Raw genomic sequence first — 23,848 nt, forward strand, 5'->3', positions numbered from 1 at the left:
GAGGCCATCACTAACAGGTTCTAAAAATAGTTGATAGATGCCATGAGGCTCCTCTGTACCTCAGAGAATGCACATCAGAGACAGCAAGATACAAAAGGCCACCTTTCAATGCTGCCATGACGCTGCTGTGAAGATACTAAATGCTTTTTGAAATAACCTCCTCAATGTTAAATTGTAATTATCTCAAAATTTTTTTGACTACATGTCAACATTTTGCTTCTCAACAGGCTGTATTGACAAGAAGTGGTATTGAAAATAGTCCTAAAATTAATACTGTATCTCTGAGAAATATAGAAAATAGTCTTATGATCCATCTATCTAATACAGTAATAAATTGATAATGCATACTAACTGTTCATGCTGTAACAGTTGGCCCAAGAAAAGCAATATTTTCATTTTAAGAGCATGCTTTAAAGAACAAGGAACTGCTGTTTACTCTAGGAGTACCTGATCCTGCCTGTACTTACATTCCAAAATGCGCCTTTGAAGACAAGAAATTTGGCAATCACCTTACAGCTGGGACAAATACTTTAAAATCAAACAAACAACCACCCAGATATTTAGATCTTGCAACTGTGTTGCTTTTCAGCCTGCTGAGCACTCACTGATGCACAGGTTCCCAAATCTTTCTAAATAAGGGGCAAGCTAAGTCCCGCAGTCAGCATTCAGAAATATCTGGCACTTCCAAAACTAGCCCCAGGCATCTTCAAAAAAGGAAATTCTTGCTCTGAACAAGCTTCTGAGGTTAGCCCATGGCAGAGCATGAAAAGAAACCAAGATGATTTATTCCGGCTGTTTACTCTGATCTGCCATAAAATTTACATGGACACAACAAAACCAATAAAATCAGACATTTTTCTCTCCACTGGGGCTGGTGTAGATTGTAACAGAAGGACAGAGAAATATGAGGTTTTATTAACTTTATTCCTAAAAAGCTAAGTTATGTCATTTTTCTCTTCCATATTTCTTCTACTTTGAGTTCACCAAAATTACATTTGCCCTTCAAAAATCTCTTTATAGATGATCAGGAAAATGTAATTTAAAAATCAATTTTAACTAAATTTAACCAAGACATGAAATTTAATTATTAACTTAAAAATACTCTTGTGTTTACGTAGTGCCGGTTCTCCACATATCCCGTGCTATTTTCCCAGGTTTCACAGTAAATCCATTTTACAAGGTGGGCTGAACAGTTCAAGGCTGCTGCTCAAGATTGCAGAGCCACGCTCCAACCCTTTCTAGGGTCCTCTAAATGCTGAGCAGAACCTCAGTGACTGCCCAGGGTCTGAGTTCAATGCCTGGGTACAGCCCTCACCCAAGTGCCAACTTCAAAATCTAGAATTCACATTCAAAGTTTCCACCATGCAAAGTCCTGTGATACAGATGTATTCAAGGTTTCTAGAGAAACAAAAAGGAGTTACTGCAGATTTAAGGTGCTGTCACATCTTGTCATCCATGGAGGAATGAGCTGATCTAGAGGCACGAATACGCATCTTTTTGAGATGCAACCTAGAGCGTTTCAACAGAGTATACTTGTTCCTTTTTTATTTTACTATGTTTTCAGACTAAACATGGAATGATACTATCATTCCTAGTCAGTGGTGTAAACTTGTTGAAATTTTTGCAGTCTCGTTATGGAGATTTTCAACTCCAGATATTCAGTGTGGCAGAATAGAGCCTCATGAAGCACTATGTGTTAGAGAGCAACACCTTTATCAACCACATAAACCATATATAGAAAAAAATTGAATTGATTTTTATTTCCCATAATTCTCCTAAGGGAATGCAATTCTTGAATTGCTAGTTTTACTTGAAGAAAAGATAAATTAAAAACCATTAAAAATCCCGTAACAATCTCAGCATTCCTTGAGTCACTGTCTCTCTCTCACGAGGCTTACAGTGCTCTTTTGTTTTGTAGGTATATCTAATAGCTCATCTTAGATAGCCACAGAGCACCCTCAAAGAATTAAATTAAATACAAGTAGGAAACCCATCTCCCACCTACAGTTACCTTCAATTTATTTAAAGACACAAACTCAGTATTTGAGTTACTGCTGTCTTCTCGATACAACTATCCCAGGTTTGGGTTCCACTGACAGTCAGAACCAGCACACAAACCCAAGTCTGAACAAAGCATGGGCCATAATGCTCATCAAGAGTTAATGCTTTGTGGCTGCTTTTGCACAATCCAATGTATGTTTTTGTTAAAAGCCATTTTTAGGATGCTTATTATGAAGTATATATTACCCAATTTCCTGGGGAAAGAATATGCAGTCATTCATATGGAAAAAAATTGGGATATTCCATCCTGAACAGTATCACCTACCTGTTCACTTATATAGTACCAAACACTACAGATGCCAGAGCTGAAAATACTCTACACAATTAGTTCTTCCAAGACTCACTGTGTTTGTAATGAACATAATTCATGATAGCACATTCAGGTTATAGAAAGCAGTTTGCAATCTCACTGAAACGTGCACCTTCACTTAATGTCCTTTCTCCCTTTCCATCACATTAAAATTTTAGAGTTTGAAATACATTCATTCCAGTCTGAAGGAATGTTACATTTAAATATCTTGAACAGCACTGACCTCAAGACTAGGTCACCAGTACCCATTCACACACGAAAATGTACTCCATTACAAAAAAATTGAAAAGATTTTCATCATTGCAAAAGTTAGGGTTTTCAGCATCTTATTTCTATGGTATGGAATAAAGGTGACAAATTTATGTTAAGTGGAAAAATAAGAAAGTATTATGATTTTCTACCTCTTATTGACAGAGTAAACTTTAAAAAATTTGGTAAATTTCAGCTGAAATCAGCTTACAAAGATCTTGGTAGTCCTTTGACTTCTGCTTATTCAGAGACCTCAGGAGAACACTACATAGCAATGAATATCTGTAGTGCTAAAAATAGGAATACCTTGGCAAGTATTGTGGAATTACCCTGAAATATGCAAGGAGAATTGACTTCTCTTTTTTTTCTCTGAAGATTCAGATTTGATCACTGAATTAGGGGAAAAAAGTAATATCTGCTTGAAGAACACAGTAAACATGAAGACCAACAGCTTTCCATTTCATGTAACAGCACACTTTTGGTTCAGGTTATTCTCCAGGAGAAATTATAAATAGGACAACCCACTCCCATGTTTAAACTATTGCAAACTTATTTACCAAACATGCTTTTCACCTGCAGCAGTACTGGCCCACTGTAAATGAGAGAACAAAGTCCATGTCCCAGTTGTGGCCTTTTCCCCTTTGGCTGCTGGGGCAGTGGGTGTCGGAGGTGATAGAAACATGCTCAGCACCTGGAGGGAAAAAGTGCTGCATGTCCCACACCAGTAATTATGAATCCTTACATCTATTGGAGTGTTAAAGAAAGCATGGCACTTTAATCCCTCCACTTTAAATGAGCCACTTTGTAGATGTTTGATTACTTTCCACGTCTAAAGACAAAAAACCCCTTGTAATTAGTTTTGAAACACAAATGCAGTCATCATCGTTGCCTTCTCTCTTCTTAGTCTGTTCTGGCTCAGAAAGTCTTACACAGCTCAGAGAGCACTGACAATGCTGCAACTCAGGTAGCACTGCAGGTATTCGTGAATCATCATCATCTGACCCTTTCAGCATAAATTAAGAACACGGCATTCAAAAACACTTCCAAGCAAGAGATAAGAATGTGCTGTCCTATCAATGTGTTATGAGCTAAAGACACAGACATAAATACTGAACGTTAAAATTATGTGTTTCCTTACTTGATTTTACTTGCTCCTCCTGTGCTATTCCAACATCATCAGAATCAGAGAGTTCCTTTATGAAGTTGGAAGGAAACATGCCAGTCTTTCCATTAAGTATACCTTCCCACCAGCCCTCTTCCACCTGTGCCAAGACAAAAAAAAGGGGTTTTCACATAAGCAACACTTTACTGAGTACCATTATATACATTCAATAAATGACAGTAATGGCTCTGAAGAGTTTGTATTCATTAATTTCAGGTATAAGGAGCACATGGCATAGGCTCCAAGCCAGGACACCTCGCTTTTTTCCTTCATAAGTGAAAACAAGAGAGATGCATGAACCCATCTGTAAATGTCAGCAGTGCTGACAGCAGTCAGAAGCACGGACAAGCACTAAATAAAAGGATAAAATAGCAACTAGAGAACACATGGTGCCTCTACATTTCAATTTTTATGGATATCCATTCAATCAGTAAATTTTCAGTGCACACTGTATGGCTATTCAAGACAATCTTAATGAAAGTGATTTGCAGATTCTGTTTGAATTCCCTAAGTAATCAATGGTGAAAGAGAAACGCCTACAAAGGGCTACTCAGAGAATCTAATTTAGGTATCTTAATACAATGTAAACATTCTTGCCTTCCCCCTCAAAATCAGAAATTTTGTATTTTAAAAATTAAGAATGCTGCTACATCATTCATGCCTAAATGTAAGAAACCTGTGGAGAACAAAGAACAGTACTACTGCATATTTGACTTGAGAATCTCAGCAAAGAGGTACTGAAATACATAATAATGATATTGCCAGGAGGAGAAGGGACACTACCTAGCCAAAACCCAAGAGAAAATAACACTTTAAAATTGCAAGCTCCCTCCTCTCTAACCCATTCAGGATTGAATGGCAGTGTCAGGCAGTGAAATGACAGCCCTTAGAAATGCCTTTAGGTTGTAATGGCACAGCAAGAAATGACTGATTATATGCATCAGCTAAACACACCCTTGATAGATAAATGTTCTTCATCTGTCAGACACTGTCCCTTCACTAAAAATATGACAGGGGAGGACAGTGTAGATCTGTGACACATCAGCCTCCAATAATGTTTGACTCATCTCCTTCCTGCCTACCCTCCCCCCAGTTATGAAAAGAGAAAGTTAATTTTACTGTTAAAAAACCCCACACTTTAAGTGAAGCTAGCTAATTATTACAGAACAAAGTCTGTGAAAAGTCTTTTCATTAATCTGTGAAAAACTTGAGTCTTTAGAAAAGAAATCTCATAATAATACAACCAAATATTTCCTCAAAATATAAAGGAATGTATGCAATTTTTTTTTCAACTTAGCTACATGAGACATTTTAGTAAAAACCCCTCCATTTCTTGATATCATGTGTTGAGTTTTTGTTTTAATTTGAAAGTGGCTCAGACCAGACTTCCATTTAATCTCAGTGCTTCTCCCCTCCAATGCCTCAGCAGTATTAGTGAGCCCTAGCACATCTCTGGGAATTATCTTGCTCTTCTTTACTATCTTGCTGCTACTTCAGAAGATAGAATACATACATATCAGTCAATTACTTCAATGAGGTGGAGGCTTTTCACATCACAGTATCTGGTCTCTAAAAGGTGATATTTGCTTTCTTCTCCCCAAACTAATAAAAAGCAATATGGAAAACTGAAACTGTATGACACATAGCACTCAGATTCTACAAATTATATCTCTAAAGATGATTTGATATTAATGTTATACTCCATATAAAAATATATTGTAATATAGAAAATACACAAAATGGCCAAGACTCTCTGAGCTGTAAAATACTTCAGTTTTTCTAATGCAGTCTCTCCCCAGGTGGCTATATTGATCAGAGCTAAATACTAAACCATAACTGCATTAGCTGATTGACCAGAAGATTAATCAGAGGGTTTCCACAGTTCCCATATCCCTGCTTTGCAAGATGCTGAGATTACTTGACAAATAATGTGACCAATATCATTCAGATCCATCTTTTCCTCCAGTAATTTTCACTTCCTTACTTCTTCTAGAGTAACACTTCAGAGTTTTCTTAAGAGTTAACATTAGCACTCTTTATGTGATGTGTTGATCTACAGAACTCTATCCATATATATATATATATATATATACACACATATACACACAAGTATCTCTAGACAGCTAAATCTAAACTGCACATGAATATACTCAGATCATTCCTCAGCTTCTTTTAAGTTTTTCAGCTGGCTGAAATACTGCCTGAAAATTCCATGTCGTATTTAATAATTCTACAAATTCAGAAAAAATCCTAAAGGAAAACCCAGGAGTTTTCCACAAGGAAAATGCAGAATCATGTTAGTAAGACAATAAAGATCGAGGTCAAACTGGGCCTCCCAAAGATTAATTAGGAAATTTTCATCAAAAGTATCAAAAGTTTTAAGTATTTTAAACATTAAAGCTACCTGGTACATATCTTTAAGCCTCCAAACACACCAGCTAGAGATGAATCCATACAATATAAGACATTAAAATGCCTCCAGGATTTAGCTATCCTGAACTGGGCCATTCCATTACCATATGGTTTGAAAAGTTGCAATAATTCACAGCCAATATAACCTTACAAATGAAAATCCATTATTCATGGGGGGTAATCCATCTGGAGGCACGAGCTCAATAAAATTTGTTACCATGCTATTAAAACAAAGTGCTTTCAGAATTTACACATTTACGTCCTGATTTATGCCCGGCATTCATCTGCTGAACCAAACAATCTAAAAAGAGTTGGGTTTCATTTGGCAGTCCATGTCCTATGCTGGAGAAGAAGTTCCACCAGCAACTGCTTGCCAGAAAATCCAGGACTGCCACAGCTTGCTTACACCTCGCTATTATAATTAATAGGCTAAAGATTGTTAAATTATTAAAATGCCCAGCTCTTTGGAGTCACTGACCTAAAGTGTATTTCCAATAAATTCCTCTATTGGCCTGTTCCACAAGATGTTCTAAACCTGCAGCTTTGCTTATTACGCTGACAGATTACTTACAGCTTAGCTAAGGCAAATGAGGGAAGCTCTGAGTCAGGAAAGGTTTCAAATGGAAGAAAGTCTCCCTGGATTATAACAGAGTCTTTCTGGGCTTTTGAAACTAAAATACAGTCCCAGGAATAAAAGCAATGCCAGAGGCAAGCAACAGGAGAGAGAGAAGCTCAAGGTCAACAGATTTTCTTTTGCTTTGAGAGAACTAGAGAACAGAAAGCAAAGGAAAAAAAATCTCCCCTAGTTTATAAATTCTAATGGAAAACATTGAGCTCAAAGGACAAAAGCAATCACATGTTGAAAGGAAATTAAAAACACAGATTCCCAAGTGCCAAAATAAACAAATCACATCCACTGCCAATGGGAAAATAAATTTTGGAAACAAGACGTGAAGAGAAGACGGTGCCTGCAGCGGCCCTTGATGGCTTATTGCAGGAGTGCATTAAGAGAGGCGCGCCCCTAAGGTGACAGCCATCCCTCGGGATTCCGCTACAGCAGAGCGCATCTGGGAACTCTTCGATAACTCGGCTGCAGAAGATCAAACTTAAAAACTGCACAAGCACTTTGTACAGGTGAACCTCTTCAGCCTCAGGGTTCTTTTAAAGTGTCAAAAGGTGCTTGGGAATTTTTGTTTAATTTTGTGGTTTGGATTTTTGTTGGGGTTTTCTAACGTTATCTTGTAAACAATAAACTGAGGGACTGTGAAAGCAATCACAAAGAACTTGAAAGAACTATGGACTCAGTGGTACTTGCATCCTCATTTCCCCAAAAAAAAAAGTCCCCTACCACACAAACTAACCAAATAAGAAGTAGTCACAGAAATCCTCATGAACAACCTGTTGGAAGAGAATCTGGAAAAACTGCCACAGCATTCCACAGAAAAGTAACTGAGGGATGTGAAACCCCAGCATCCATTCCCAGCTGTTTTCTTGCAATTTATACAGCTCTGTATTTGTGGCACAGATCATCCCCTCACTACAGTTAAATATTCATTCCCCATTCAACTCTATAGATGCCAAAATAAGTCACTGTAAGAGAAGTCCTGCTCAATCCTTTTATCCTGCTCTTGGACATGGGTTGCATCACTTCATCTGATAACAAGAACAAAGAAACCTCATCCACTAATCTTGCAAAATGAGGCAACAGATTTGTCAAAATTCAGTTTGCATTTTTATTATTTCAAAAGTTACTGATAGGATTTGATCACGTTATATATGACAATGTTATGTAAAAGTCAAAGAATAAGCTAAGTGGTATTACAGAAGGTCTCAGTCAAAGACTTGTGAGTTTAACTCCTCAGACTACACATTGCCAAAAAGCTGACTTCTCAGCAGGAGGAGACCAAAAGGTGTATGGCAGCACAGTGACAGAGTAATCCCAAATGCAAGCAGCCTCAGAACTCTTGAACGACATGCCAAATGTCCTTACTCTCATGCTACAGGTTAATTAGCTAGCATCCCATAAAAGTGTACGGGTGAAACGTAATTGGAATTCAGATATCTGCATTTAATAAGACAATTAGTTACAGATGTATTTTGGAACAACTGTAATTAGAGTTAGAGCTAATGAGGTGGGAAAATGACAAGCAAAAAGCTATCAATCACACAATAAACGTGAACATAAACAATGATGAAAATGTTTCTCTTGTTAGTTTTAAATGTACTTTTAATTTAAGTCTGTTAATTAATATCTCATGGGTATCAGTGTCCCTGTAGCTATGGAAACCTATTTTAATGACAAACATTTTATCTATTGTGTTGAATGTTTGATCTCATTATAATTAATTTCTAACTATTTAGGACAAATAGGAAGCAACTGTGAATTCTGAACACATTCAGCTTCTAAGGATATCCATCTGGTGACAAGTTCAAAACTCACATTTGCTTGTTTCAGTTCTACAGCCCCGAATCACTTCTGCCACAACAGGAATTTCCCATTTAACCTAACCACTACTACAGGAATAAAAACCCTTTCAAAATATCTTGTCCCATCTGCAGGCACCAGGAAGAAGGATCCATAGCCTTGGATCCTATTACATATGCAGAGGTGGGAGTGGGGAAGACAGCCTCATCCTCAGCACATCCCCATGTGATGCCAGTGCAAGCCACTTGCCCTGGGAATCTGGGGAAGCACGCTTGGACACTGCTGGAGGCAGCTGAGACTTGAGTTCCCTTCTGTCAACCCTGTGCTGGAGGCAGTGATCTTCACCAGGCTTGAGGAGGAGCAGAACGCATTTCCCTAAGAATCCAGTCCAATTAGCTTTTCTTTGCAGTAGGAAAAGTTTAATGGGTTGTTCAACCAGAAGCAACATTTTAACACTTTTTTTTTTCAATAACTACATGAAGATATATAGACAGTGTTTCTACCGAAATAATACCAGTTTTCGTTTGTTGTAACTCAGTTAGGAATTGATTTATTTTCAACTAAACAGAAATCCATGGAGATTTTAAAGTATTAATCCAAGTCAATTAAACCAACGAAAGATACAATAAAATACTATCTGTGGGAATCTGAGACCTGTTCATGAGTAAAAAAGATGAGATAAAAGAGCAACTGGAAATGGAAAGTGAATGACCATTAATGTTCCAATGACACTGAACTGCTCTAAATAATGCGGAAGATATAATCCAGTTTTTAATCATGAGTAATGATAAACAAAACCTGTATCTTACAAAAATTATCTCAAATTATTGCCCACGTGGAAAGGCTTTTTCTGGTTCTTTGGGGGGGTTTGTACAATAACACAGCATGGTTTTGGCCGTTGCAAAAAACCCCTCAACTTTCACAACTGAAGAAGACATTTTTTTAAAACAATAAGTCACTCACATCAAACATTTATCATTTGAAATAAGAAGCATTGCAAAACGACAAAAATGCTGTAAATTCTGCTTCAATGCAATGACTCTTTATGTGGCCTTACCTAAAAGCAGAAGGGTTAACAATTAAATCAGCACATTTGTTGGTGCAACTTTCTGCATCAAATAAAGTTCCTGTTTCAAAAGAAATAGTCTGCTCTACTTTTTCGAGGAATTAACACTATTATGATAAGACCAGAAGAGGAACTTACAAGTGTTCAACATCAACTGCTTGGTATCAACCATAATGGAAAATAAAGGTCCCACAACAATACTTCCTGAAGCACTGAGATTTTTTTTTTTTTCATTTCCTATTTTCCCTGTTCCACCTGCTAATCTATTTTCACCCAAAAGAGCAATCCAAGCGGGTTTCAAAAAACATGCCCTTAACTATAAGCACATACATGCAAGTACATGGAATGTTTCACTTTAATAGTTCCACATTTTTCAATTTTAATGCAGACATTTTCAGTCTCTTCTGGATATAAATAAATCAGGAATGTATAATTAAGTTTTTCAAATTCAAAAAAGACAAGAGATACATTCCATAACAGATGCCTAGTGTATCATTTAAATTATTTAATAATATAACTCATTCAGTAGAGTTAATTTGTTGGCTGGATACTAGGAAAAGGTTTTATTCCATCAATTTACTCTTAAAAGACACAGATTTAAAATTTTTAAGCAGTATTTGCACGGCCATGTGAGGTCAAATATACCTCAAATTGCACAATGAAAACAGTTCATATGATGTCATGAAATTCATTATAATATGGAGTTTACAGTATATTTTTATATGCTCTTATAACCTTGAATCCCCCCATTACAAAACTGCTCACAGACAGAATAAGGTCGGTTAAGCGACACATCATGTCTGATTCCAGGGGAAGAGTTATGTGCAGAGCTGGAGTGCACAGCCAGGTTAGAGGAAAACCAGCGATCACTAAGCTTCTTACATTCAGATGTGAGAATTTAATCTCTTACAAGAAAATGCTGGATGCCATGTAGATCACAGGAGAATTTACATTCTTTTCAAACTGATTGCTTAAGTGACAGATGCAGGAAAAAGTAAATTAACTGTATATCCTCGACAAGAAAATAAATGTTGAATTACTAACTGCTGAGTCATGGCAGAGAAAAAAATCATACAAATAAATGATACAAACTGCAACACACATTATATTGGCTGCCTGAGCAGACTCAGGTAAATAAGAATAATAAATAAGAATAAACAAGGTTAAATGCATTCTATTTAAAGGATGCATGCTATAATTCTGACTTTGGTCCTCATGCTATTAAGCTCAAGAAGATATTTGTAAAATCTCTAATGGAACACTGAAGGTATTGGGAGCAAACACCATTTCTTGGTCCTGCAGCCAAGTCACCCATGCAAAGAAAATCTCTGCCTCTCTGTCCAAGCTTGCATAATTTGTTCCAGTTCGTGTAATTAATTTTCCATATCCAGTTCTAACCAAAATAAGTGCATCATGAGTCTCTAAATATTTTGTTGTAAGGTTTGATTTGGCTTTAAGGGTTTTTTAAACCGATTAAGACCAAAATGAAATTCTTAAAATTTACTGCCAAAGATGACAAAATATGAACTCTAGTAGAGATTCAAATAAATTTCTTAAATGTCTTTAACTTGGCAAAGGTAGTTTTATCCTGTGGCTGGCTTACTAAAACTGCAAAAAGTTTCTTCTGCTATAATCTTTGGTTCTTCAGAGATATAAACTCAAGAGCTCTGTAACACAGACTCAGAGCTCTTTCCCTGAACAGAACTCTGAAACATCAACAGATGCAAAACCAGCAAGAATGCTACAGGGGAAAAAAAAAAAAAGTAACAAAATCTGTAAGAAAAAAACCAACATCCCCTAATCCCCAACAGTAACCCAAACCAGACAGGTCAGTATAGCAGAGAAGAAAAATACCTGGTTTAAATTATGTACTGAGGAGCTTAGCATGCACAAGACATGTCAGAAATGCATGGATGTATATTCAATTAAAGATGTGCTCACCTCTCCCACAACTTCAATGATGTCGCCAACTTTTAATTCCAATTCATCTTCATTTTGAGGCATATAACTGAAAGCCACCTGACATCTCCTTCTTCTGTTTCTCTCTCCTGAGGGAAATGAAGGAAATAGGGAAATCATTAAATGAAAGTAAGTTTCCATGCCAAACACAAGCTAGGGGGAATTATTAAAGATGAAGAATTATTCTCTGAGCATTGTAATCAGAATCAGAATCTGAATTTGCGATACTTAGTCTATCTGTCTAGATTTAACTGATAAAAAGAGCCAAAATTTACTAATTGGGCTTCCTAATGACAGAATGGACAAACTTCACCCCAAGGATGTTTCCAGGTGTATTTGCTGCAGCTTCTCTCCCAGGCTAATGCTCTAAACACATGGCGTAGGCAAATCCAGGAGGGATGGGGAAGGGATCCAAAGCTTATAAAGAAATAAACTCTCAGCTGTATCATTTTGTCCACAATTCTTTCAAAGGTGTACAAATAACTCATTAACCATTCTTTGTATTTTATTCACAGAATCAAAGAATTGCTTAGGTTGGGAAAGACCTTTAAGACCGTTTAGTTCAACTGTTAACGCAGCGCTCGCAAGTCCAGCACCAAACCACATCCCTAAACTCCACATCCACACGTCTTCTAAATACCTCCTGGAACAGAGGTGTAAATACCACTTCCCTGGGCAACCTGATCCAATGCTTGACAACATTTTCTGTGAAGAAATTTTTCCTAATATCAAATCTAAATGTCCCTTGGTACAACATGAGGCCATTTTCTCTCATCCTATCACTTGTCACCGGGGAGAAGAGCCCAACTCCTGTCACCCTATAAACTCCTTTCAGGTGATTAGAGAATGTCAAAGTCCCTCCACAGATTCCTTTTCTCCAGGGTAATCAATCCCAGGTCCCTCAGCTGCTCCTCATTGAACTTGTGCTCCAGACCCTTCACCAGCTCTGTTCCCTTCTCTGGACAAGCTCCAGCACCTCAATGTCTTTCTTGTAGGGAAGGGCTCAGAGCAAGGCATTGATCTGATGGCTCATGTGTCTTCTTGCATCTTCATTCCCTGTGACTGGAAGGATAGAGAAGAACATCGCTTTTGCTCCTGATCCGTTAAGCAGCTGTCCCAAGGCCCTGAAGAATCAGCCTAGGGGCAACTTTATCGCCGCCTACCTGAGAAATCAATAATGCACAATAATGTAAGGGCTGTACCAGGGTAGGAACCTTTCCATCCACACCTTCAACCCCAGTCCCAGGGTGACCGCAGAGTTCCCAAAGAAGTGGGTCCTATTGGTATATCAGGCCTTCTGCTCCTTTCACATGACAGTCCTCCACAATAGTGACCTGCCTTTTTTTTCTTGACGGTAGCAGTCTGGACACAAGGCATAGGCTGACATCACCTTGGTGCCATTTCCACGGCAAATGAACCGTCATCACCACTGTTCAGTTCCACCTGCAGAGCCTCACACCCATCCTGCCAAGGCACCAGGGAGGTGGGTCAGCTGCAGAGACACTCCTGCTGCAGGGGTGGGTATATAAATGTGAGTCCTGCTGCAGGCCCACACAGATATATGTGTGTACACACACGTATTTCTAAGGTGCACTAATGTTAGGTTAAAGAAAACACAACTATTGCAGTTGGGTTAGTAAGGTGAAGAAAGGCTAATTCTGATAATCAGCCAGACACTGGAAATGATGTTAACAGCAATCTTTCTCTTCTAGCTTGGATGTCCAGACTGCAAATCCACAGCTTTGCCTAAGACCCTTCACTTGACACTCCTGCCATCAGAGCTTTAAGAGAGATCAGTGAAAATACTCTGTTCCAGAGGTTTGTTTGCCAGGTTTGCTGGCTTACACGTAATTACGGTTGTATGAGATGAGAGAACTTCCCCAAATTAAGTTGCTAAGCTGGCTGCTTAGCCTCTGTTAGCTAAAATACAACTTGCTGATAAGAATCAAGACTGTGTTGGAGTGTGGTGGAGGAGCTGAAGGTCAGAAGAGAGAATGTATTTAAAACACAGAATTCCCTGACTATTCTCTCTTCCCTAGAAGGTGTGCATTGTATAAACCATGCTATTTCATATAATTTATATACACATATCCACACAAACATATACAAGTGCTTTACACAAGTAAATTTTCTTTCTCTTATGCTCTTTCTCTTAACTGTTAAACATGCTCAATATGCACCAAAGTTGAAAGCATAAACACTTTTCAAGCATGGTCTTAATCTGAAATTACAGAAGTAGATTTTATGGTGAATCTATTTTTTGTTCTGGAACATCTCTTGATAATCCTACTCTAGAGTTAACAGTGATAAAAAAAAGTTACAGATTTTTTTTTCTAATGTATTAATTGAAACTAAATAAAGAAGGTAGAAAGGAATCCACTGGCTTTAGCTTTCTGACAATATTTTTCACAGCCACTGCAATACTGCATGAGTGACAGCTTTTTGACTGTTAAAGTTAACACCACAATGCAGTGTAACCAAACTCGCCCAAATTGGCTCTTTTTTCCACCTACAGATGCCTGTTCATTCTTCACAATCTAAACTAAAATGGTCCTAAACTGACAACTTTACACGGCTGCATTTCCAATAATTTAAATGTAATAAACACCTTCAATATTGAGGGCTCCTTTCATTGTGCAAGAGAGGCTGGCTATGTCCCCTAAAAATAGCATTCCCACTATGATTTCTGACATCAAGTAGCAACTGATGCTGCTGATGTTGCCTGATGTGACAGATGGCAGTTTTCTCCTATTTAATAATAAATATTGTGTGACTCTTAGGAGAATATTTTTGAGAAATAAACAATGTTCTGGATGTTAATAATACAACTGTATGACTCCTTCCCCCTCCCAATCCATTAAGTTATTTTATTACTATATACAAAATATAGTGAAAGTCGGCATTTATCTCCATTAGTCTCCTGGTTGTCTCAGTGCTCTCCCCTCTCCTTCCAAATCTTTCTCTAAAGAAAGACCTAAGTGAGGGGTAGCTAGCCAGCAGGAGACAGAATCTATGTACCACTTAGTTGTTCTCTCTGATCTAATGCAGGACAACAGATCCAACACTGAATACTTTTGGTCCCTGATGGTCCCTGTAGTGCATGCTAATGCTTGGTGCACTTGAGAAGAACATGAGTTGTGTGAAGAGCTCTACAGCCCTTTTTCTACTGGTGTGGTTAGAACAGACTTTAAAAGGTCTAAAGTTAGGTCAAATGGAAAAAGGAATTAACTTGTATTTAGAATTTTGGAACAAATAAGCAAACAAACAAATCTTTGAGGGTACAAATACAATTTGCTTCAAAGTGGTGTTTGACTGGATCCTTAAAATGGTGTTGTTGCCTCTGACAGCAGGAGATCATAAAGGCGTTTCCTCCAGCTGTAAACATGCAAGAGAGAGCATGTTTCCGTACATTTAAATGCTCCTCTGGCATTAGCAACAAAGACAAAAGAAAGAGGCAATGACAACACATTGGTGTTCAATGCTCACCTTTGTAAGGGGCATCAAAACCTGAGGCAAAGCTGCACAGTCACACTGGCACTTCAGCCCTTAGACCTAGGAAAGGTCATAAACTGACAGCTCATGATTAGCTGAAAGCATAGATAGGAAATTAACTATTTCTAAGTTTACTGGAATTTTAAAAGCCAAGTGACCTTCTTTTTTAAAACTTAAAACCTCGGTCATGAAACAGATATTTATATAAATGTGTGCATGTGTGAATGGATTATATGGTGCTTTCTGTAGAGTCTGATTTTCACTGATGCCAACGTCTTTGTAGCCTATCCTGTCACTCTATCAGGCTAAAAAAGATAAATTGAAGAAATTTCCTGTCTTCTTCAGATTTTCCTGCAGATTACATCATCAGCCCATCAGTCTCAGTCTGACTTTCGATTCTTCCAGGTCTCAAAGCTGTATCTATAACTGGGGGGAACTGGTTCAGGCTGGGCTGTGACATGATTCAGTTAGAAACCAGTTCTAAATGTAATGTGCAAAAAGACAAAAGGCAACTATTGCATAACTAAAGATGACTTATACACATATAGGGTGGGTGGTAATGATTTTAATGGCACAGCTGTTTTGGACAGCCAGCCTAGATGGTTACTGTATCACCTTTTTGTTTTCATAAGTCATTGAATTGTTGACTTAGCTTAAGATAATTTAAAGGGGGACACTATAAAATTAATTCTACCCCTTTGTTTTAACCAATCCCATTTCATGCATTAAAAAAAAAAAAAAAGTTATCCATGGTAATTGTATGTATCAAAATGCACATGTTAAGAAAAAAGGTAAAATTGCAAACTTCCTTACAAAAGGTGGATGCTTTTGAGAAAACTACCTAAGACCAAACAGATAGCATTAAAAATGTTAACTTTTGAAATTGCTTTAAGTGTATTGAAGGTAAACTTCAGATAGTCTTAGTCATACTAAATTCTAATGCGGATTCTGCCACTATGTTCCACAACACAAGGACTCCATCCTCTTACACCCACCCACGAGCAAAAATACAATTCTGATTTTAGAAGGCACCAGAATGGTCAAATTTCAATTTCCTTCTTTTCCTGGAGGGCTTTGGCAGGGTAATTCTGTCCTGGGATTTGACACGTCAATTCCAACTCTCTCATCACCCACATGCTGTTAAAAGGTGAATGGCTTTGGATGAGTGACAAAAAACACCTGACGAGGTTTCTTCCCAGTCTAACAGAAAACAGAACTAAGATGAGTGGGGAAATACATATTGGGAGTAAAGATGTGTTTTGTGGGAGGGGGTTGTTTGGTTTGGGTTTTTTGGTCTGGTTTGAATTTGTGACATCAATATGCCAGAGAAAGATAAACTGAAGGAGGTGAGGGGAGACAGAACATCTGAGGTGCTTCCAGTACTCTCTCCAAGGGGTTATGTAAAGCTGCTGTGTTTTTCTGCAGGCAGATGAGCTGGGAATTGCCCTGCTTTGACGTGTGTAGCTAAATCACAGAGACTGCAGGACTCCATTAAGCGCAATTAAGCCAAAATGCAGCACCGCATCACTGCCAGTAATGTATTACTTCGAGTGTGTTAATGTTCTGCTGTTACCCAGGAGTGTTTTCTCTTGGTAGACTCCACAGCAACACTTCCAAGTTTCAGCCATCTGGCTGCTGCTCTGGATTTTATGGCCAAGATTTGCCTGTGAGGAACCTGAAAGCCTGGAAGACACCTTTTTTTTAACACCGTCGCATTTGAACACATATGCACTGTCAGAATAACAGCAAGCCTCATTGTTCGATTAATGTATTCTTTTGTTAAAAACATGCAGCAGTAATCAGGCCTTTTAATGGGTGTAATTCTTTTGCATAACAGCAGTAATTAACGAAGCAACTTACAGCAAAAACGTAGTACCAGTGGTCAAAAGCTTTTAGAAGAAAATCATAAATTAACTAAGAAGTTAATTCCATATGCCACAGCTGGAGCCAGGCTTGTGCGTGTGACAGACAGAACTGCAATTCTAGTAAGGCTGAGATCATCACTTAAGCCTAGCCCAAAGCAGAAGGAAACATTAGATAAATAACTGTAAATAAACTCAAAAGACACTTCCACAGTTTAACCATATGCTGCCAAATTATCTTCTTCCTTAATCTGAAAGTTTTAAAATGCACATAAATGGAAGAGAAACTTCATCAAGAATGCAGTTAAATCATCATCAGCAAATTAGAAAAAGGAACTCCAAACTCTAACAGGAACCCTAGGGCTTTGCATACAGGCAACATACTTTGTAATCTATCTTTTAGAAAGAAAGTGTTAAATACAGTATTAAACTACATATTAAACTCAACCACATGCAGAACTGAAAATGTGATCGTTTATCAAATCTACTAATTCTAGTATCTGTACCTCTTAAACTTCATCATGTAAATTATTATTTTGGATTATCATTACTGGTGAAACAATCCGTCACAAGGTAAAAATTGGATCTTAGCGACAGGGTTTCAAACAGGCTTTTTAACCATATTTTAAGAGCACTTACACAATCCTGGTAAATACTGGACAAGCACACTCAGCTCCACACCTGTTTTCAGAGATGCAAAAATATTTTGCAGCAACAAGGGGTGCTTTTACAGCAGACAACAGCTTTTCCCAAATTACACATTCTCTCACTCATTCTCAACAATAACAGTTTGTTGCTCTCATCTGCTGCCTTTCAAAATCAGTGCATCCCAAGGAGCAGTAAATGCTTCTGTCCTCACTGTACTGCTGGGCAAGCCAAGGCGTATTTCAACTCGGTGGCTTGCCCTGGCCACCTGTAATTTGGGACTTGATTTACTGCCACATGCACTGGGTCCCACTGCCTGGCACTGGTGTTCCCCACTGACCCTTATGTGATTAGCACCTGTGGACAAGAGGAGACCCATTACCCAACACAAGAATTGCACTTATCTCTACATTTGGTTTCTTTCCTCATATTCAGAGGATTTGTGAGGATTCATTACAGAACATGTTTGTTACACTGGTTAGTGTAAAGTTCTTATGAAATGACTGCATAAAGAGCTTTAATAAATACTGCAGACAACAGATAACTGTAGCAATGACTTCGCTTTTCCAAAGAACAAGAAGGCATATACAAACCTGAAATATTCTGTCTTTGATGAAAGACCAAGTTTAAAAATGCAAGAACAGAAACACAACAAGATTTGCAAATGGCCCAAAGAGGCCTTTTCTCTTTCCATTCTTACTGCATATATGTCATGTTATCATGGGACAATCCCAAAAAATTTATCTCCTCAGCTAAGTTTTGAGATAGTGGTCAACTATTTGGGTCTTTCCTGCTTTTTTGTTTTGATCTCTAGAGAAAACATTTGAATAAACCAAAAGCAAACACAAATTACTGTTGCATCTTTGCCACTTCTCATATGTTCCATCACATAATTCACATAGCTTAAACTGCCTGTGCACATCAGCACCTCAAACCTACAGTAAATGAAATAAAATAGCTCTACATTGCAAAACCACTGTGCATATTCAGGTTTTATTATGTTCTCACTGTAACAAAGGCACTTAGATTAAACCACACGGATTCCTACAAAGCAAACTCCAAATGTATTAGCTTTGTACTACCAGCTGACTGTCTTGAAGCTGACTTCTGGCCAACTTAACTAAAGAGTAAAATTCACAAACACCTTTAAAAAGTATGACTTTTTCTTAAAGACTGCTAACAACTGTGCTACTTCATTTTAAGATACCAGAGTATCCATGCTTTTCAACAGATTTTCAATCTCTCTGTAATGCCATTACATTGCAGGTCTTACTCTGACCTCTGTTATATCCATTTCAAATAAGCCTCTCTTAGCAGGGAAAAAAAATCCACCATTGTCCAATTTTATTCTCACTCCAACAGGCAAAAATCTACATTAAACAAATGCGTCAAGAAATGCTGAAAAGATGCAAAAAATACAGCAATGAGTCTTCTGCTTGCTGCGCTCATGAGAGCTATTACAAAATGAACACATGCAATAAATCAACAACTCTCAACAAAAACCAAAACTCTTTTTCAGACTTGGCATCTAGGACATCAGTCAGATTTTTAATCTAGAATTTTGTTTTCCTCTAGAATATCTGAACAATCTGTTCATTTTGCCATTAAAGGCAACAAAACTAAGCAAAAATTAGTAACGCAGCCACTTCACTTTCCAGTTCAGCAGTGCTCCCTAAAGCCTAGGAGACTACATTAAATTTGTCTTGAAACGCAAGCCCAGACAAATTTAAACTCTAGAAAGCTAACACTAGGAAGCTCAGAGATGCTCTGGTAAACTGGGAAAATGACTCACGCAGTCTGGGGCTGATTCTGCAACACATCCGCTGAGGAGCAGCGGTGCGGGCAGGAGCACGCAGGAAGGTGTCTCCCATGGCAATTAAACCATGGCATTTCAGAACCTTGTGGAGAGCAGAGCTTTGGCAGGGCTCCTCACTGGGCTGCTGACATGCTGCAGCTCAGCGTGCAGGGTTATACAACTACCTGTCCTTCAGCTCTGCTAGGAGAAAAAAGCCTCAGGAGGAGCTCTCAGTCACGCTCCTTGTGTTAAGGTTTGTTATTATTTCTCAGCTACCATTATGAAAACGTGTCTTGGTTTGAAAAGACAGGTGTCTGCTAAGGAGAGGCAGGCCTCTCTAGGAAATGAGGAATTCAAATCTTTCCCTCTGTGTTATTATAATTTGGAAGATTAAAAAAAAAAAAACTTTTCAGTCAGAGCTATGGGGAAAAGGAATAACAGTCCTTTACTAGTAAATATAACAGGACAGACAAAAAACAACAGCAATTATAATAATAGTAAAACAGAACCAAGAACCCCGAGGGCAAACAGTGGAAGCTCCGGCGCTGATGGCTGGAAGCCGGGCGCGGTGGACTGTCCTCCGCAGGCAGGGGGTGTCCTCGGCAGGCAAAGTTGGCAGTGCCGGAGAAGCCGCAGCGGCTGGACCCGGGCTGACCCAAAATCCAGCAGGACGGCGAAGAAAACTCTGAATTCCTGGGCGCTCCAACAGATGATAGAATTCCCAGGACCAGACTCCTCCGTTAACCGTGGACTTCAGCAGCCAGCAGTCCCCGATCCGTGCTCCCCGGAAGACTGAGAGCCGTGAGACCACCACCCTCAGCTCTCCCCGGAGCTTTCTCCCTCCCCCAAAACTAAGTGATCAGGTTCCTTTGTCCAGGTTAAGCACTGTCTAACTATCAGTATTTAGTCTCCTAGCAACTTGTGGGGGGGGGGAAATTGTACAGGAAACTTAACCCTCAACAAAACACTATAATCCAAAATAGCCTGTCGTCTTAAAGGGCATGTTATGCTGTACTTCAGTGTTTGAGGGTTGCATAAGAATGCAAGAATACGTGTTCAGGACAGCAATAAACAAATATGATAAAATGAAATAAATCAGTTATTCTTGCTGCTGCTGGCCCTCTAACACCCCTAGGAACCCTAGGACTTTGCATTAGTGTGAAAAGTGCACATTATATGGCTCTACGCAAGATATTTACTATATGTGTTGTGTTGTGTTAATTGTTGGTGTTGTATTAATATTTTGATAGTATAGTAAATTAAGTTTTGTAGTTAAAATGTAGTTTTTATGTACCAACCTCAGGAAAATGTAAATTTTTCAGAAAAAAAAGAATTTACTACTTCCTTATCATAAGAGACCAATTTCTCCTGCCTTGCTCAGCCCGGTTGATGCCGTGGAGATTAAAAGAAGAAAGTGATACTAACCAGAGACAATTCTTTGTTTGAATGAAATTTATGCATCATGTATGAAATGTATGAATATTCAACAGGCTATTGCTTTTAAGAGATAATCCTTTGTTAACAGGGGTCCTTCTTCGGAGCTTTTTTGCTCAGAAGAGGCACCCAGACGTCTGTAACTTTGTTTTTTATTGTCTCATATTGTCCTAACTCTAAAATTGTTCAATTTTTTACTCTAATTCTATTTTTTTATAACCATCTTATTTACTATTAAACTTTTAAAATTTTAAAACAAGTGATTGGCGTTTATCACAATTAGCAAAGCTGATGCGATGGCTGAGCAGAAGGTAGGTTTCCTGAACAGTATCTTGGTAATGAAACTGAAAATTAGCATTCTTTGTCCCACAACTTCAAAAATTGACATTGGCACAGGATCCACACAGGATAGCTCCCTCCACAAGTGGAGGAGAAATATTTCTGTATCAAGCAGATCATATGTGTATCGTTATTCTCCAAAACTGAGCAACCAATGGAAAAAAAAAGAAACAAAAGGCTGTTTTGGCAAGTCAGCCTACATATACCGTTCAGGGGGAGAAAAATTCACCGCAGGCAAGGTTGTAGAAAAAGAGGAGGCAGAGTTTTGCAACACCTGCATCTAGCCAGCTCTGCAGCATCTTTAAGTTTTTGGTCATGAGAAACTCTGAATGTCACAGAAATTTTCCCAACTATTTTTAGTTGTTCTCATCAGTTAAACAAGTCTCTCTGGCATTTATAAGCATTCATTTTTACTAAACTAACAAAATATTAAGAGTGATGGCTCATAGTAAGAAGGCTGCCAGCAATTTAGTTTTTTAATAATAGTGTCATTTTCAAAAGATGCCACAAACAAATCATGTTCTTTTGGTCTTCTTCCTTTTACTTTTTCCAGAAGATTTTAACACATTTGAAAAGCTGTAATTTATCAAGAGAGTGTTTAATCAAAAATGCCAAAAGGTATAACATTTGATTCCATCACCATTCCCTTGTAGCTTTAGTTCTCACAGAAAGCAGCCTTTATACCTCAAAATCCTCTGCTCCTAAGCACATTCAGAGGTTTATAGCCCTGAGGGTAAGGGATTTCCTTGACTGTAATCATTAATGCTAAACCAACAATATGAATCCAGCGCAAGTGGAAAACCACAACCATGGAGCATCTTACAACCTCAAGAAAAGATACTGCTCCAAAGTGGCCCAATAACAGGCACGACATGCTCAACTCAAACACTTTTTCACAACTATACAACACCCTACTTGCCCAGTTCTTTTCTCATCACTTCCTTAACTATTCTGTTTTCCTGCCTGAACAAAAAAGCCCCTCAAATCCTGCAGGGATGCATTTTTGTCTTTACAATAATAAAATAAATCAATTTGGAACAAGAAGGACGTTTGGATGTGTTTTGCAGATATAGTCTATTTATGAGGGCAGAAAATTATGGGAGTGAGTTTGAGCAATACATGTATCACTCACAATGCTTAAAAATGTCATCGCAAGAAAACATTCTCCTGTAACTTCTTCTCTGTAACTAAAAGCAACCACTACTAAGGTATGAAAAAATAAACGCACACAATTTTCTCTAATATACTCCTAGTGCTTTATTACCCACAAGATTTACAACTACTACATACTTTTCCAGTAACTTACTTCCTGTTCTGTATTAATATTATTCAATATGCAGATTAAGACAGTAGAATAACAACAGTCATAGGTTTAACCTTCTCTTCCAGCTGTGTATATGGTCAGAGATCTGCATAATCAGCCTACAATTCTATTCCATCCATTTAAAAGAACATTTAAAAATGCTTTTCATTTAAGCACTATGCACACATAAGCTTTTCTAAAAACCTTGCTGCGATCTCAGCCCACTGATCACTCATGTCTTTAAAGACTTCCATGTTTCTTACACAAAAAGCATTATTCAAACTTTATAATTGTTCCATTAGTCACTGGAAGCACTGCCATGTCCCAACACGGCGCCCACTCTTGTCTAGAGGCCCAAGTACACTCTGGTGTCACCATACCCCTTTTTCAGATGCTGCAGCTACAATACTAGAAACAGCCTTAGTCAAGGAAGCTTCTTCACACGAAGGGAAACGGGAAAGCCCCTGACCAGAAAAGCAACTGAATTATGACATGCTAACAGGTAAGGCAGCAAGCAGTCCATGACTCCCACAGTCCTATGGGATCAACACTTTTTACAGCCCTTTTATCACGTGCTCTTCATCACTGCTTTGGGTACAAATATCCACTAAAATCTTGCTTTAAAATGATGAAATATTAATCAGCTTTTTCTGATTAATCTGTGGTGCTGTTTGGAGAAGGGGAACAGGTGAAGGGCGCAGCTTCCATTGGCAGCCCTTGAACGATCAAGGAATTTCAACTGGCTTTTCCCAGTCACCTCCCGGTCATGCCTTGCATTCAGCTGCATTCCCACAGCACAGCTGCAGCCACACACAACTTCCACTTCCAGGCTAATGCTCATATTTGTCCTCAGGGCTGGAACTATTTTGTAGGTTGTGAATAGTAGCTTATACCATATCCTGATACAGTCATCAGTAAATATTAAGTCATCTACTAATATCAGTCTAAATATCTCCACAAAAGCCGACACCTGGGCACTAATATGAATACTGGCTGTTCTCATAAAGCGTGTGCTGCTTACATTATTGAAATCCGTCAAGTAAGGAAATCCAGTAATATAGGAAACTTTATTTAAGCATGTAGCAACATCTAAGATGAAAAAATAACAAAGGCAAATTTATGAATCCATATCTCAGACAAGATTTCAAGTCAAGCACCTCACAAAAGACACTTAATATCTTTATGCTGCAAGGAAAGATTGACGTAAATATTTTGAAGGCTTTGCGTAATTCTCTGTCTTTTGCCTTTGAAGACAGATGACGAAGCAAGCAAAATATCTGATAACTCAGTTGTATCTGAGATGATTCATACCTTTTTATTTACAGAAAGAGCCC

At 38.3% G+C, this 23,848-nt stretch overlaps 1 protein-coding gene across 3 annotated transcripts in view; it reads right to left on the bottom strand.

Annotated features, from left to right (window-relative positions):
- The window catches only part of SH3KBP1 (SH3 domain containing kinase binding protein 1), a 211,615-nt gene that overhangs the window by 96,392 nt on the left and 91,375 nt on the right, over positions 1–23,848 (bottom strand). For all 3 annotated transcript variants that reach the window (XM_040055024.2, XM_040055023.2, XM_040055022.2), the window contains exons 4-5: positions 11,627–11,733; positions 3,759–3,882 (exon numbers count right to left, since the gene is read on the bottom strand). In XM_040055024.2, coding sequence (XP_039910958.1) covers positions 3,759–3,882; positions 11,627–11,733 — 231 coding nt within the window. The remainder of the gene's footprint in view (positions 1–3,758; positions 3,883–11,626; positions 11,734–23,848) is intronic.

This window comes from Hirundo rustica, chromosome 2 (assembly GCF_015227805.2).
Source record: "Hirundo rustica isolate bHirRus1 chromosome 2, bHirRus1.pri.v3, whole genome shotgun sequence".
Classification (NCBI taxonomy): Eukaryota; Metazoa; Chordata; class Aves; order Passeriformes; family Hirundinidae; genus Hirundo; species Hirundo rustica.